Raw genomic sequence first — 14,268 nt, forward strand, 5'->3', positions numbered from 1 at the left:
GTGAGACACTGAAAGTGTAAATAAGGAGTAAAAGGTAAAATAGATAATTTGAAGTAGTAATTAAAGGGGCAAAGGGGAAGGGAAAGTGGGAGGGGTAGGGAAAAGGAAAGAAAGGAATGGAATTAATATGAGAAAATGAAAAAAGTGTAAACAAAGTCTTTGTAAATAGGGAGGGGCGTAGGAGCTGAAGGGAGAGCAGGGGAATGGGGAAAAAGAAGAACCAAGAGAGATTATGTAAAGGTGCAAATTCCCAATGATGAATGTCATTATATTGTATACCTAAAATGTATCAATAAAATTAATAATATATACAAAAAAAAGAAAAGTCTGTGGTTTTGTGACTTATGTTACTTCTTCTTGGAGGCTGTGGTTATTTTAAAGCTTATATTTTAAAATTATATGCCAGTGGAAGTATCTACAATTAATGTTTATTGCTTAGTGGCTTAATGACAGTCTTCTAATGCTGAATACCTTAGAAATCTATAAAGGGGTAATGAATAAACATGAATGATGACGTTAACTTTAATACCCATAATCACTCTTGTGACCATTAATACACATTTAGAAAATGGTGGGCAAGAGCTGAGCTACAATTGACAAGGAACAGAAAAGACGTATAGGGACTGATTATGCAGCTCTGTCCTGTGAACATTTATACAGTATTATGAGTTAAAAAGAGTTCCAAATATATTCATGGTGAATATGGCACGTCAGAATCACTTTAGCACTGTATATGATGATTTGGTCAGAGTAGTTAAGATAATCCAGCTTATTTTCTACATTTCCCAGTAATGTTGGGAAAAGACTTTATGCCTTCTGTTTAGGTTTCGTGTCTTTATCACATTCTTTTTTCTTTGTATTATCTATTAAGATTCAAGAGAGCAGTTTTGCCTGGGTTACTGCAGGCTGAGATGCTATGCTCTCCAGAGTCCAGGGGTAACTGGTACACAGAAAATGATCAGATATTAAATGACCAACAAAACTCTAACATCCTATCATTTTTTAAAAGTAGTGAATTTCAAATTTCATTTATAAAAGTAGTGAGAATAATGAAATCTCATGCTTCCAGTAATTGAAAGAAGCCAATTTCATTTGATTCATCCTACCCACTGTATTAAAATGTATTTAACTGTCAGAGTATTTTAAAGCTAATCCCAAATATTGTCTCATTTTATGTATGTATTGCTTTCCTGATAGGAGAAATGTTTAATATAACTATGTTGGTGTAATCATATCTAACAATTTAATCAGAGTCTTTCAAAAATTGCTTTTTAATCATTTTTCTAGCTACTTGTAAGCACCAAGGAAAGTTAAATTTATTTCATAGTTTTGTTATTCAAATAATGCTATTCTGATTTCTAAGATTTTAGATTTTCATAGCATTTTTCTGTTGATCTCAGTAATGCTCTTATTGGCCATAGGATGAACTATGAGAAAATTTGTTCGGGACTGAATAAATTTGGGAAACTGTATACTCGATCTCTTTGTTGTCATTTGTAATGCAAGTTATGCTATGCAAAATTCTGAGAAGTCTGGCAATAAAGAGTTAATGTGGCTTCACCAATCGCTTCTCGGCTTTTTGGCTAAGATCAAGTGTAATGTGGCTTCACCAAAAATTTTGTAAATATATTTAATCCCAGAACTTGTTTTTTATGTTATGCTGCTTCTGAATAGCAAAGTAAAAAATATTTAACTTCATTTTATTTTCAAATAATTAGATACTTATTTTGCCATATTGCATTATCATCATAATCAAGAAATATCTATTTTAACTTTTCTATAATCTGTTTAATATTAAAATATACTGTTACAGGTTATATTCCTCAGGAGCTTATATTCTAAAAATTTTTATCTCATTTTCTGAGCATATTAAATATAAGCACATTGTTTTTCCACTAGGTAGATATAGTTATACATCAGAATTCCTCCATGAGGAAAGATACATGCATTGGTGTTGTATTGAAGGGAAAGGTAGAAATAAGATAGGTAGACATTAGGGATAAACAGCCTAAAAGATAATAGTGACCAATTAGTGTCTCTTATTTGTGAAGAATCAATTAAAAATGTCTTCTAAAGAGTTTAAACAAAACTTTAGTAGAATAGACATTCTCACAAATGGTTTACATTTCTGTGTAGTGTCAAAATATGTTCAATTTAAAAAAGAATGTAAACATTGAACAGGGCCAAGTGGAGGCTAATTTCCCAGCAAAGGAGATGGTTTTCCATTTGGTCCCCTTCTGTGCTCAGTGTGTGACACAGGAGTGAATGGAGGAGTGAATGAGACAGTGGTAGTATAGCAAATCTGCATCTCATCCTTCCTGGTGCATTTCAGTTGACACATGCCCCGTGTCCCATCCCCAGACCTCCCTCATCTCCCAAGTGGATTGGTTGCCCAGGTGTCTCTTGTCTTTATAATGTAGAGATGTCTCTTTTCCTCTATGGTGCTACAAAGCTAACTTTTCCTCATTACTTATAGTCAAACTACAACTTCAAGCAGAAGAGAGAGGAGTTGTGTCTATTAAGGGAGTGTGTGCGAACCGTTACCTTGCTATGAAGGAAGATGGAAGATTACTGGCTTCTGTAAGTAGCTATTTTTTTTTTTACCAGGCTCTTAATACACTTCTATTTTTTTAATTTAATTTTATTGGTACATTTTAGGTATACAATATAATGACATTCATCATTGGAAATTTGCACCTTTACATAATCTCTCTTGGTTCTTATTTTTCCCCCTTCCCCTGCCCTCCCTTCAACCCCTCCATCCCTCCCTATTTACAAAGACCTTCTTTCCGTATTTTCATTTTCTAATATTAATTCCATTCCCTTCTTTCCTTTCCTCTACTCCTCCCAATTCCCCTTCCCCTTTGCCCCTTTTCTTCCTATTTCACATTATCTATTATACCTTCTAGTCCTTATCTACACTTTCAGTTTCTCACACTAGAAAAACTATTCAATATTTACACGTGTGTCCTATTTATTTCACTTAAGAGTATCGCCTCAATGTGCATCCATTTAGTTATAAATATCTCTAACTTCTCATTTTTTACGGCTGAGTAGTACTCCATTTTATAAAAATAAACCATTTTCTTTATCCAGTCTTCAGTTGATGTGCATTTGGGCTGTTTCCAATTTTTAGCTATTAAAAATTGTGCTGCTATCAACATGGGTGCACATATATCACTGTGGTATGATTCTGTTAATTCTTTGGGGAAGATAACCAGCAGAGGAATAGCTGGGTTGAATGGGACTTCAAATCCTAGTTCTTTGAGGTGTCTCCATACTGATTTCCACAGTGGTTGCACCAGTCTACACTCCCACAAGCAGTGGAGCAATGTTCCTCTTTCCTCACAGCCCTGCCAGCATTTGTTATTGGTTAATTTCATGGTAGTAGCCATTCTTTCTGGGGTGAGATGGAATCTCAGTGTTGCTTTCATTTGCATCTCTTGAATAAGCAGTGATGTTGAACATTTTTTCATGTGTTTATTTGGTCTTTCTATTTCTTTGTCTGAGAAATGTCTGTTCATTTCAGACGCCCATTTTCAGATTGGGTCTTTAAATTTGGGAGGTTTGGTTTTTTTAATCTTTGTAGATTCTAGATAGTAGACCTTTGTCTTGGGAACAGTAGGTGAAGATTTTTTCCCATGGTGTGGGTTGTCTCTTCACTCTGTTGGAGGTTTCTCTTGCTGTGTAGAAGCTTTTTAGTAAGAAGAGATCCCACTTTTTGATTGTGCTAGTTCACAGGCAACTGAGGTTTTTTTCATAAAATCAGATTAAAGTAGAGACCGTCCATTCAAATTTTTTTTGTAGGGTTTTTATCATGAATGCTTGTTGGATTTTGTCTAATGGAATATGTCACTCCAAGTTCTTGCTTTGAGGGTTTGTGTTGAGAAGTCTGCTGTGATTCTGATGGGCTTTCCTTTGTATGTGATTTGTTTCCTTTCTCTCACTGCTCGTAGAATTTTGTTCTTCTGTTGGGTTTCTGGAATCTTTATTATATGCCTATGTGTAGAAATTTTTGATCAAGGTTAGTGGAGTCTTATATGCCTCACTTATCTGTATCTCAAGTTCTTTTCCCTTGATTGGGACGTTTTTTGCCATCACTTCAGTGAACAGTATTTTTATGTTGTCTGCACTCTCTCCTGTTATTTCATTGACTCCAATCAGTCTTATTATTCTTCTTTGCATCATCTAGCAGATGCTGGATTGATTTCTCGTGTCCCCTTATAATTTTAAATCAATTTTTCTTTTCCTGGTCACTAATTGCAATCTTCTCTTCTATATATGAAATTCTGTCCTCACATTGGCTCATTCTGCTGTATAGACTTTCAATGGAGTTTTTAATCTCCTGGAAATCTGTTTGCATCTGTTTTATGGATTCCATTTGTTTCCTATGTTGCGATTCCATCATGTTCCTCAGCTCCTCTATTTTTTTTTAATGTGTCCTCTCTAGATTTATTAATCATGTCTTGCACTGTGAGCACAATCTCTGCTATTATCTGAGAAATTATTTCTGATTTCATTTTTTCCAGATCCTCTTTTGTTGCCAGTTCAGGGAGTCCAGGTGGTTTAGTATCAGTGTTCCATCTTGTTTCCCTTTGGGGTTGCTGTAGGTGACCTGGAGGTATGGTTTTGAGGCTTGTTTACACGTCTTCTCATTTTGACAGGGGTGGGAGGGTGGGGTAAGTATGGTTTTGAGGCTTGTTTACATGTCTTCTCATTTTGACGGGGCTGGGGTGGGGGAGCAGTGGTATGGCAGCCTGGAAGCCTCCTCCTCTGAGCTAGGAGCAGTGGTATGGTGGCCCAGAAGCCTCCTCCTTTTGGCAGCTATTTTTGCTTTTGTTGGTAGCTGTTCTTGCTGTTGATTTACTGGTATTGGTATTTATTAAATCTTTGAGGGTTTTCCATGTTTTACATCATTTAGTATTCATATTCATCCTATAAAAATATAAAGTATTCCTTTTATTTCACAAATACAGACTGAAGTTGTGAGAAAGTAATCAAGAAAATGCAGAACATGTGAAATAAAGTCTGAATTGGGCCTGGGAATCTTGATTCAGAGGATGAGCTTTAAATTGCTGCATTTTAGTCTGCAAAACTATTAAAATATAATTTTTAAATTTTTCTTTATGTTGTGCCGTGGTATAAAGATCAGTAGGAATGGATATATAAAACTTTGGTTATCAGTAAGTTTCTTGTTTAGAATTTGATATACAAAAGACTTGCAGAATAGAATGTCAGCATTGAACCTGGGTACAAATGCTGGCTCTGCCAATTAGTAGTTGTATGTTCTTGGGAAAATTATATTTAGTTAGTTCCCTTATCTGTATAGTAGAAACAATGATCCTATCTCATTGGGGTTTTGTAAAGATTTAATTAGATATTATATATCAAGGGCCAAAATCAATTTCTGACACATAATCTTAAGAATTCCTCCTCATGTTACTTCTAATTTATGTATAAGCTCATTCAAGACAGGGACTTTTTTTTTTTTTTTTTACATATTATCACAGGTACTTAGGGGATCCTATATCTGGCTAGTATTCTTTGTACTAGTGTACTAGTGCTCACTGGAAACTTTATCTTTACTACTAGAAGCAGGATTGTATATTTGTTGAGTATGCAGTGTGTAGAGAATTGGCCCAGTAAAATACTGAAGTAGCAAAGACACATCTCATTTCTTTCTCCTAGGGGAGTAGATGAGACATGTATGTGATATTGTGTGTGTGTGTGTCTACCAGTGGCTACTTACAACTTCTCTGTAACTTATCCACAGAAGAGATTTGAGAGTATTCAAGAATTGTGTTGTTTTGAGTTGTACAAATAATTTTTGAAAGATTTTCAAAATGAGGATCTTTAGATTCTGAAATTGACCAAACAGAAAAAATAGATGCTTCAGCCATTCTTACTTCAGACTGATTATTGACAGATATACACTATGTTCATGTTATCAATTTCTGTGATTTTTTTCAGGATAAATAACAAGTCTGGTTTATAATTTTTATTTTAGTAGTTGAGTAGATCTGAGAATTCCCTGTAAGAATAGGTAATACTTACTGAATATACAGTATGCCAGATACTATGTTAGCCATCTGGCTTTTAAAACTGATGGCCATGAGGTCTCTAGTCTTAATGAGTCACAATCCAGGAGAGGCAATAAGTAGGTATTTCTGATAATTATACAGGGTTTCATAGGTTCTTTCCATAGTTTACATACATGGATAGTATAGGAAAGGGGTGGAAATACTATGATATAGAAGGTGATAAAGGAAAGGAAGTGCTTGTCTAAAATTGGGGGAGATACAGATTTTATATGAAGAAGGCGCTCAGCAGACATTCAGAGATACAGAAGAAAGCTACTTGGTGTATCTGTAGAATTACAAGTAATTGACCAATACTGGAGTATAAAGTGCAATGAAAGGAAACAGAAAGAAGGCTGGGAAGTTCATATACTGCCTACTGTAGGGTTTTATACACCATGCTTACTACAAGCAGTAGAGAGCTTTGGAGAGTTTTAAGATGAGACTGATGGAGTTTGAATTTGAGAAATAGCATTCTGGCAGCTCTGTAGAGAATGGGTTTGAGGAAGGCAACACTGTGGAGAGGGACCAGCAGAAGACCACTGTGAAAGTCCAAGCGATGATGAGAACCTGGCAACAAGAGTAGGGCACAGAGAACTGAATCAGTGCTGGCATTGAAGATTGATTAAATTTTGAGGTGGAGGAGAAAGAAAAGTAGAAGATGGCTTCCAGATTTCTGGTTTGGTCGAGAAGTTGGACGAGAAAAGGGAAGAAGGAAAAAGAACAAGTTTTGGGGAACGATAATAAGTTTAAATTTAGACCTATTTAATTTGGATTGCCAAAGGGAAATTCAGGTGAAATTCACTAAAGTAGCTGGAATTACATAGAGGTGAGGCCCCTGTTGATATAGAGATTTGAATGTTGTCACTGGTAGTCAGATTGGGAATGGATGAAGTTTCTAGATAAAAATAAAGCTTTAAGATGTTGACTCTTTGGAATTTTCACTTCTATTCTGTATCATTTTGTTTTTCTACCAATACGTTACCAGCTCACAAGGTGATGCAATAATCTGGGAATCTACCAAATTACCATTTTAAATACTTCCCAGAACAATGAATTGGCAGGTTATTTTGAATGACCTTGATATTGTAGTAAAGTAAGAAAGGGCTTTTCAGTTCTCACCTTTCTACCTCAGGAAGTGACCAAAATCTGTGGCCTCTGCCATAGGGTTGGTTTGGCTATTTTCAGACAGTGAGGGTGGGAGAGAAAAGAAAGGAAATGCATAAAACATTTGCTACTGTCATAACAAACTGTGGGCAGCATTGTTTGTCAAATGGTGTTAAAACTCCAGGCTTTTTAATGTCAGTCTTAATCTGCCTCAGTGATTGCCTTGAGATGAATTATTACTCTGAGGTTTTATAGGAATTGAGATGAGAAGATCCAGTGACCTGGTCATCTTCTCAAGAATAAAGCCTGGGATATTGCTTCATCTTACAGTGATTTTATAGTGGTATAACCACTGAGTGAAGAGTGATAGAAACAGAAGCTAGTCTACCTTAAGATGCATATCTGAAATGACAGGGTTACATATAAGAAGATTCAAATTAAAGGACATTAGACCTGGTATTTGAACTGTCATCTTATTCTTAAGAGAATTTAAAAAATTCTGATTTTTTTTCTTGGCAAACAGGCATTGATTTTCCCGAACTGTTGGATCTATAGTGTGCCTAAAGCAGAATTTTTTAGTTTCTTCAAGAAGGAACTGTCACAAGAGTAAGGCCATAGCATTTTATACAGTTCTTACATGTGTCTCTCCTTAGATGTGTGTTAACTTTCCCTGATACAACAGATTTCCACCAGGTTGACGTAATGAGTTAATTACCAATACTTGGAAATTGGTAATTTATCACAGGTTCTGTAGGGACAAAGCCACAGCTGTTACACATAAATTGGTAATTCAGGATTTATCAGTCTCTTTTGAGGAATGGGGCCAGCCAAGATCCAGTTCTTGTAACTGTTTACGAATGTTCCAGCTCCCATCATAGGGCCTGTTCCTGCCAAATTCACTAGTTAATCTCTAGACTTACCATCCAGTTTGGGTAGCTGGCTGCTTTACACTTTCAACAGCAATTCCATCTCTTTCAAATTGCTCTGGTTGGACTGTCAGTCTTTGGATGAAGAAGTAACTGCCCCATCTCAAAGCCAAAGAGGTGCTGTTAGTATTTCAGTAAGTGGCATATTTCTCTCTGAGTCAGATCTGTAGACATTGAGTCGTCAGCAATGGCAACTTTTGGTACAGTATAAGTCCAGGGTTCTGATTAGTAGCCATGATTTGTGGATGTAAATGTACCTCAGAATCTGGAGAAACTGAAGTTTATTAACTGCCACTTGTCAAAGGCATAATCCTTCCCACTCTTCTGCCTGGTCCCATTTCAGACTGCTCTGTTACAGCACCTCTCTCTCTAGGTTCTTCTGCATTTTACTCTAATTGTAATTCCTGCAGTGATGTTAAAACACTCTACTTTCTCTCTGAAGAGTAACACATGGTTTCTAAGAGGTATTTTAGGTTGATTATTACCAGTTGAGAGTATGAGAAAAGACTAGGATATGTCTCCTTTTTTCCTACATGTGAATGATCTGAATGCATTCAGTTGCTTGCTATATGAAAAAATTTAAGGGCCTTTACTTTCCCTTCAAAACTAGGAAATATGAAAGTTCAAACAGTGCCTATATTTAACTGCCAAAGCCTATATTTGGAGCTTGAAGTTGAGTAGTTCTTTAATATACAACAGACTTGTTACTCTGTTTCATAACATGATTAAATTTGGTTGCTATGAGCAACAGAAGCCTAGAACAAATGTTAGGATCTGTGATTTCCTAAAAGTGTTCACAAAATTGTAGATTTTAAAAAGAAATGGCATATAGTGAGATTAAGTTTAGCTTTAAGTTTAAATCACCAAGCAACCTCAGTGTTAACATTGTGTGAAAATATTTGACTAGTTCTAATCTACTAAAAGTTGCACATTATTTTCTATATGATGCTATAGATCATGAACAGAATATCTTAGTTATGTTTCAGAATGTAATTTGTGTGGATCTACAGTAGTGAAATAGAGAATATAAATAACCTCTGAGGGGCTAGGGATGTAGCTCAGTGGTACAGTACTTGCCTAACATGTGGAAGGTCTGGATTCAATTCCTAGTACCTAGTTGGGAAACAAACTCTGAGAGCATACTTAATTACTGTAAAATATCTTCTACCTATAGAATAACTTTGTTATTTGAGGAGCCTTAATAATGAAATGAATTTTACAGTATAGTTAAGTAGGAAAAATAGATTTTTGAGGCTCTGTTATCCAAATTAACAATCTATACTGCTCAAATTTGTCAGAAACAGTAATTGATGAGGAATATGTGTCATTTTTAGAGCTAAAATACTAAATTAAATGCAAGGGTTAATGTCAAATAAGAATTATTGCTGATAAGAATTATTGCTCCTTTTAGAAACCAATCTTAAGAATTTTACATAACCAATTTATGTTACAAAATTAAGACCAAATTTACTTTTAACTTTTCACCACTTGTGTTTTTCATTTTGTTCTGAAATGTTCAACACTGATACTTACATCACGTCTGTTTTTAATTCTCAGAAGTGGTGTAAGCAAAAGCATTTTTGGATTCCTATTGAGCAAACTCTTTCATAAGCCAAAACTGCGAAATCAAAGTACTGTAAAAACATAAACAACCCAGAAAATAGAGCATGGGGAAATGGACATAAGGTTCAAATCTAAAACTTAGTAGTGGACCAGAATTGTGTGGCCAGTGCAGGAGGGGAGGCGGGTGCTGGGAAGGCTTCAGGGAGGTTAACTTACTTTAGTTCTTACTTGTTATTTTTTTACTGTATGCAAAAGCTTGTAGAGATAGGGAAGAATCTTATAAGCTCATCTAATCCATCTTCTTATTTTACAGATGAATAAAATGAGGGCCAGAGAAATTAAAAACTTGATCAAAGGTATAAAGTAGTAAGCAATAAAGGCAAAATTGGAAACCAAGTTTCCTGGTCCACCAGAAATTCTCACTGATGTCAAGTTGGGACAAACTCTGGGAAAGAGCCATTGGCTCTAGTTTCTTCAGGGACGAAATAGCCAATAAAGATAAACCACAACTTATATTTCAAGTCCTGGACTGGATTTTCCCTGTTCCCGTTTTTGTATATCTTATGTAGATTTTGCAAGGTCATTGGGTTGTATTTTTATTTTTTAAAAATTTTTATTATTATTATTATTATTGGTACCAGAGATCGAACTCGGGTCCTTGCGCTTGCGAGGCAGGCAGCAGAACTACTGAACTAAATCCCCGGCCCTGGGTTGTATTTTTATTATAAGCTATCTAAAGTAGTTTCATTTGTTCATTCATTTAGCAAATATTTGTTGATCACTTACTATGTGCCAGGCATAGATATAGCAGCAGACACAATAGATGAAAATTCTTACACTCGTAAAACAAAGTGATATGTATATAGAAATAAGTAACTTGTGTTTGGGCACAGTAAAGCACAAAAATAAATAAACTCCTTTTATTTTTTATATTATAACTATAGCTATTATATCTATTTACTTGAGAGTTCTTTCCTGTAGTACTTGTAGTCTTAGGGTCATTATTGTTTATATTCTTACTTTTAGTTAACACATAATTTTAGATATTTAGTGGGCACAATGTGATAATTCAGGACATGTATACAATGTATAATGATTAATCAGGGTAAGTGTTTTTAAAAATAAATTTTAGAATAGTTTCACGTTTACAGAAATATAAAGATAGTGCAAAATTTCAATATATCTCACAACCAGTTTCTCCTGTTAGTATGGAATACTTAACTAATGAACTAGTACTGATACATTATTATTATCTAAAGGCTGTACTCTATTCATATTTTCTTAGCTTTTACCTCATCATTCCATCGAGAATACCAGATTTAGTCACCATGTCTCCATAGTTTCCACTAGTCTGTGACAATTTCTTACTTTCATTATTTTTTTATAACTTTGACAGTTTGAGAAGTATAAGTAAGGTATTTTTTAAGAAGTTCTCCAGTTTGGGTTTGCCTTCTGTTTCTCTCACAGGTAGACAGGGATTGTGAGTGTTTGGAAAGACAAATTTTCAGCTTTGGTCATTTGGAGCTCTATTAGTTTGTTCTTGTGCTTTTTGACATGCCCTTATCAATGTGTTTATTTTAAGCATGTCATTAGTTTTTGGCCTAAAGATGTTCCAGGCTCACATTTATATTCCTACTCTAACCTAAGAATGAATTATTTCTCCAAGGAGCCTTGGTTTCTTTTATTGGAAAATGGAATTAGAAACAATGATCTACATGCTGGGTGTGCTTGTTGCTATGGAAGTGTCTTTGTTTCTAAGCCCTGCCACTGATAGAGCAAGAAAAATGTACATACGCTAACCTGAGTATATGTAAGTCTATAAATAGTTCTGTGTTTAAGTATCTGCATCTGTACTAAACATTAGTTAGTACTGATGTCTTCAATCGTAACACATTGGTACCCATGGGTATTTCAGCTTTTTCCCTCTCCTTGGCTGTGCTCTGTGACTCCTACAGTGAGAAGCCTACCCCCCACTATCTCTTAGATCTGACTTTCAGTATGTAGAAATATCTCACATAACCTTGGTTTTTCTAAAAGTAAATTAGACAAAAACTGAATCAAACTCTTTAAAGTGTTCATTGTACTTTTAAAAATTAAATTAGATTCTTACCTATTGTCTATTTGATACAAGGGGTCGAACTCCCAGCATCATTTTAATATCAGTATCATTATCAGTGTCAATATTGACAAATTATTGGGCCCCATTGTAGGATCCCAGGCTGAGCTGGTTTCTGTGAGTAGCCTCTGGGGAAACCTTGAGGTGTTGCCCCATCACGACAACATGACAAATTTATGTCATTCATATGCATGTACATCCACATCCCTCTTTAGTATCTATGCAGTTTAGACTTTGGAATAGTTCATTGGAATTTTTGTACATAACATACTTTCTAGGGTTCCAAAGATATCAATGCTTTCATCCTCCAAGTCTGTGGTTAATTAGCATTAGCAAGGGGGAAAGAGGGCTCAATGACATGTCTTTTGCATAGTAGGTTCACAATAAATGCTTATCTCCACTTGTTTGTGTTATGTTCATCTCAGCTGAACATGTGCAAAACAGAGTTCCTGATCTTTCTATATAAAATCTGTCTGCATAGTCTTCTCCATCTCAGTTGATTACAAGTCCAACCTTTTGGAACCTAAATTTCAGTGCCTTCAGAAGTTTCTTTCACTCACAGTACACATCTAGTCTGTCAGGAAACCCTTTCAACTTTACATTCAAGATACAGCCAGAAACTGACAGCTTCTTCCCTCTATCCCACCACTGGATCTGAACCTCTGTTCTCTCTGCATGTATCATTGCACAAACTTCTCACTGGTTTCTCATATCTGCTTTTCACCCACTGTGGTTTTGCAGCTGAAGAAATCCTGGAAAAAAGTCAGATTGTATCACTTTTTTGCTCAAAAGCCTACAGTGGTTCTTCATATTCTCAGTCAGAGCTAAAATATTTACAATGGCCTACAAATCTCTAGGGGATCTGCCCCCTTTACCTCTCTGATCTCATTTGTTACTGTTTCCTTCCAGCCCTCTGCTTTATTCATACTGGCCTAAGTACCCCTCAGACACTGCAGGTGTGATCCTGCCAGAGGGCTTTTGCACTCACCATCCCCCTGCCTGTCAGTGCTCTTCTCTGATATCTGGGGTTAAGTCCTTCAACTTTGTAGTACTGTATTTGTTCAAACGTCACTTTCTCAGTGGGGCCTGGTGTGATCATGCTATTCAAACTCCACTCCCACCATCCCAGACTCTCTATCCAAATTGTTTTACTTTTCCCCCAAAGACTCATATTTTAATATAGAATATGATTTAGTCAGTTATACTTACTGTTTACTATGTCTCTCCCAGCTAGAATTCAAGTGGTACAAAAGCAGGGATTTTTATTCACTTTTGTTCACTGATGTGTCTTAGGGGCTTTAGGTGAGGGGAAAGAATACCTATGTTGAATGACAAAATGCATTATTTGAACTCTGTGCTCTCTGTACTCCCGTTATTCTTAAATTTTTAAAAGTCATCAACACAGAGGGAAATTTAATTTGATGAAAAGGTGTCAGGTGGGTAAAGGTTGTCTATAATCTATGGGGTTACTCAGAGAACCATGTTAATGACTGTGAATATATGAAAATTGTGTTGATTGTTGAATATATGAAATTATGTTTTGAATGAAATTATGTGCATGAAAACTGTCAGGTACTATGAGTTAAAGCATTTCCCAGCTCCTAAGCTTATATAAAATAAGGCTTTGAAACTAGATGTAAGTTTTTCTAAGTCCTTAGCCGCCTTACCCATTTCCTCTGTGATGTTGTTCCTCTGAAGATCCCTTTTTCCTTCAAATTTGAAATGATGCGCACATACTGAGAATAGGAAAAGAACTTTGTACATATGTTCATAAAGGCTAATAAAATTATATTGTACTAACTTTTAAGAGGAACACTCGCTAAGTTCAGTCATTAAAATAGTTTGTAAAGTTAGAATGGAGAGAATTGAAAATTGTTACACATTTTTAAAAATGTAGTCTGTTAAGTACAGAAGGGCCGAACGTTCAACACAGGTGCAAGTTTTCCTTCCACTGTTTTTCAAAAGTACATGTAACTTCAATAAAGTTTGTGGGTTTCAAGATACATCCCTAATATTACTTCTTTTCTCTGAAATATTAGTACATAGCTACAAATGGCATCCTGTTAGGTCAAGCATTGTAGAGTACCAGTTAGCAAAGTGGGCATCCATCAGGGAATTTGACAGGACACTGAAAAGTGAGAATGTGCTTGAGAAGTATTGTGTGAGTTTACCCTGGTGAATTGCAATTATCTTGTGAATTTCAGTGATGACCTTTTACATGTTCCTTGTAATACTATAATTTTGCTTTTACTTTTTACTTCCTCTACATTTTTATTTATGATTTTAAAACTGGACTAGAAAAAAGGAAAGATATTTAATCACTGGTACTTAAAATGACAGAGTAACACAAACTGACTTAAGTTCCCACAAGAAGAATCCATTTTCCATTGTTACAGTGAAATACCCAAGGCCAAGTACTTTATTGACTCACGGTTTGGGTGACAGCCCAAGGTTGCTGGCCCCATCCATTTGGCCTCTG

The 14,268-nt window shown here is 35.6% G+C and overlaps 1 protein-coding gene and 1 pseudogene across 1 annotated transcript in view; both read left to right on the forward strand.

Annotated features, from left to right (window-relative positions):
* The window catches only part of Fgf2 (fibroblast growth factor 2), a 58,960-nt gene that overhangs the window by 35,648 nt on the left and 9,044 nt on the right, over positions 1–14,268 (forward strand). The window contains 1 exon segment of the mRNA XM_021236429.2: positions 2,477–2,580. Coding sequence (XP_021092088.2) covers positions 2,477–2,580 — 104 coding nt within the window.
* Positions 1,564–1,683, forward strand: LOC147823391 (U2 spliceosomal RNA; annotated as a pseudogene).

The sequence above is a fragment of the Heterocephalus glaber genome, unplaced genomic scaffold (assembly GCF_053883595.1).
Source record: "Heterocephalus glaber isolate CG9 unplaced genomic scaffold, H.glaber_assembly_v1.0 deba00001586, whole genome shotgun sequence".
NCBI lineage: Eukaryota > Metazoa > Chordata > Mammalia > Rodentia > Bathyergidae > Heterocephalus > Heterocephalus glaber.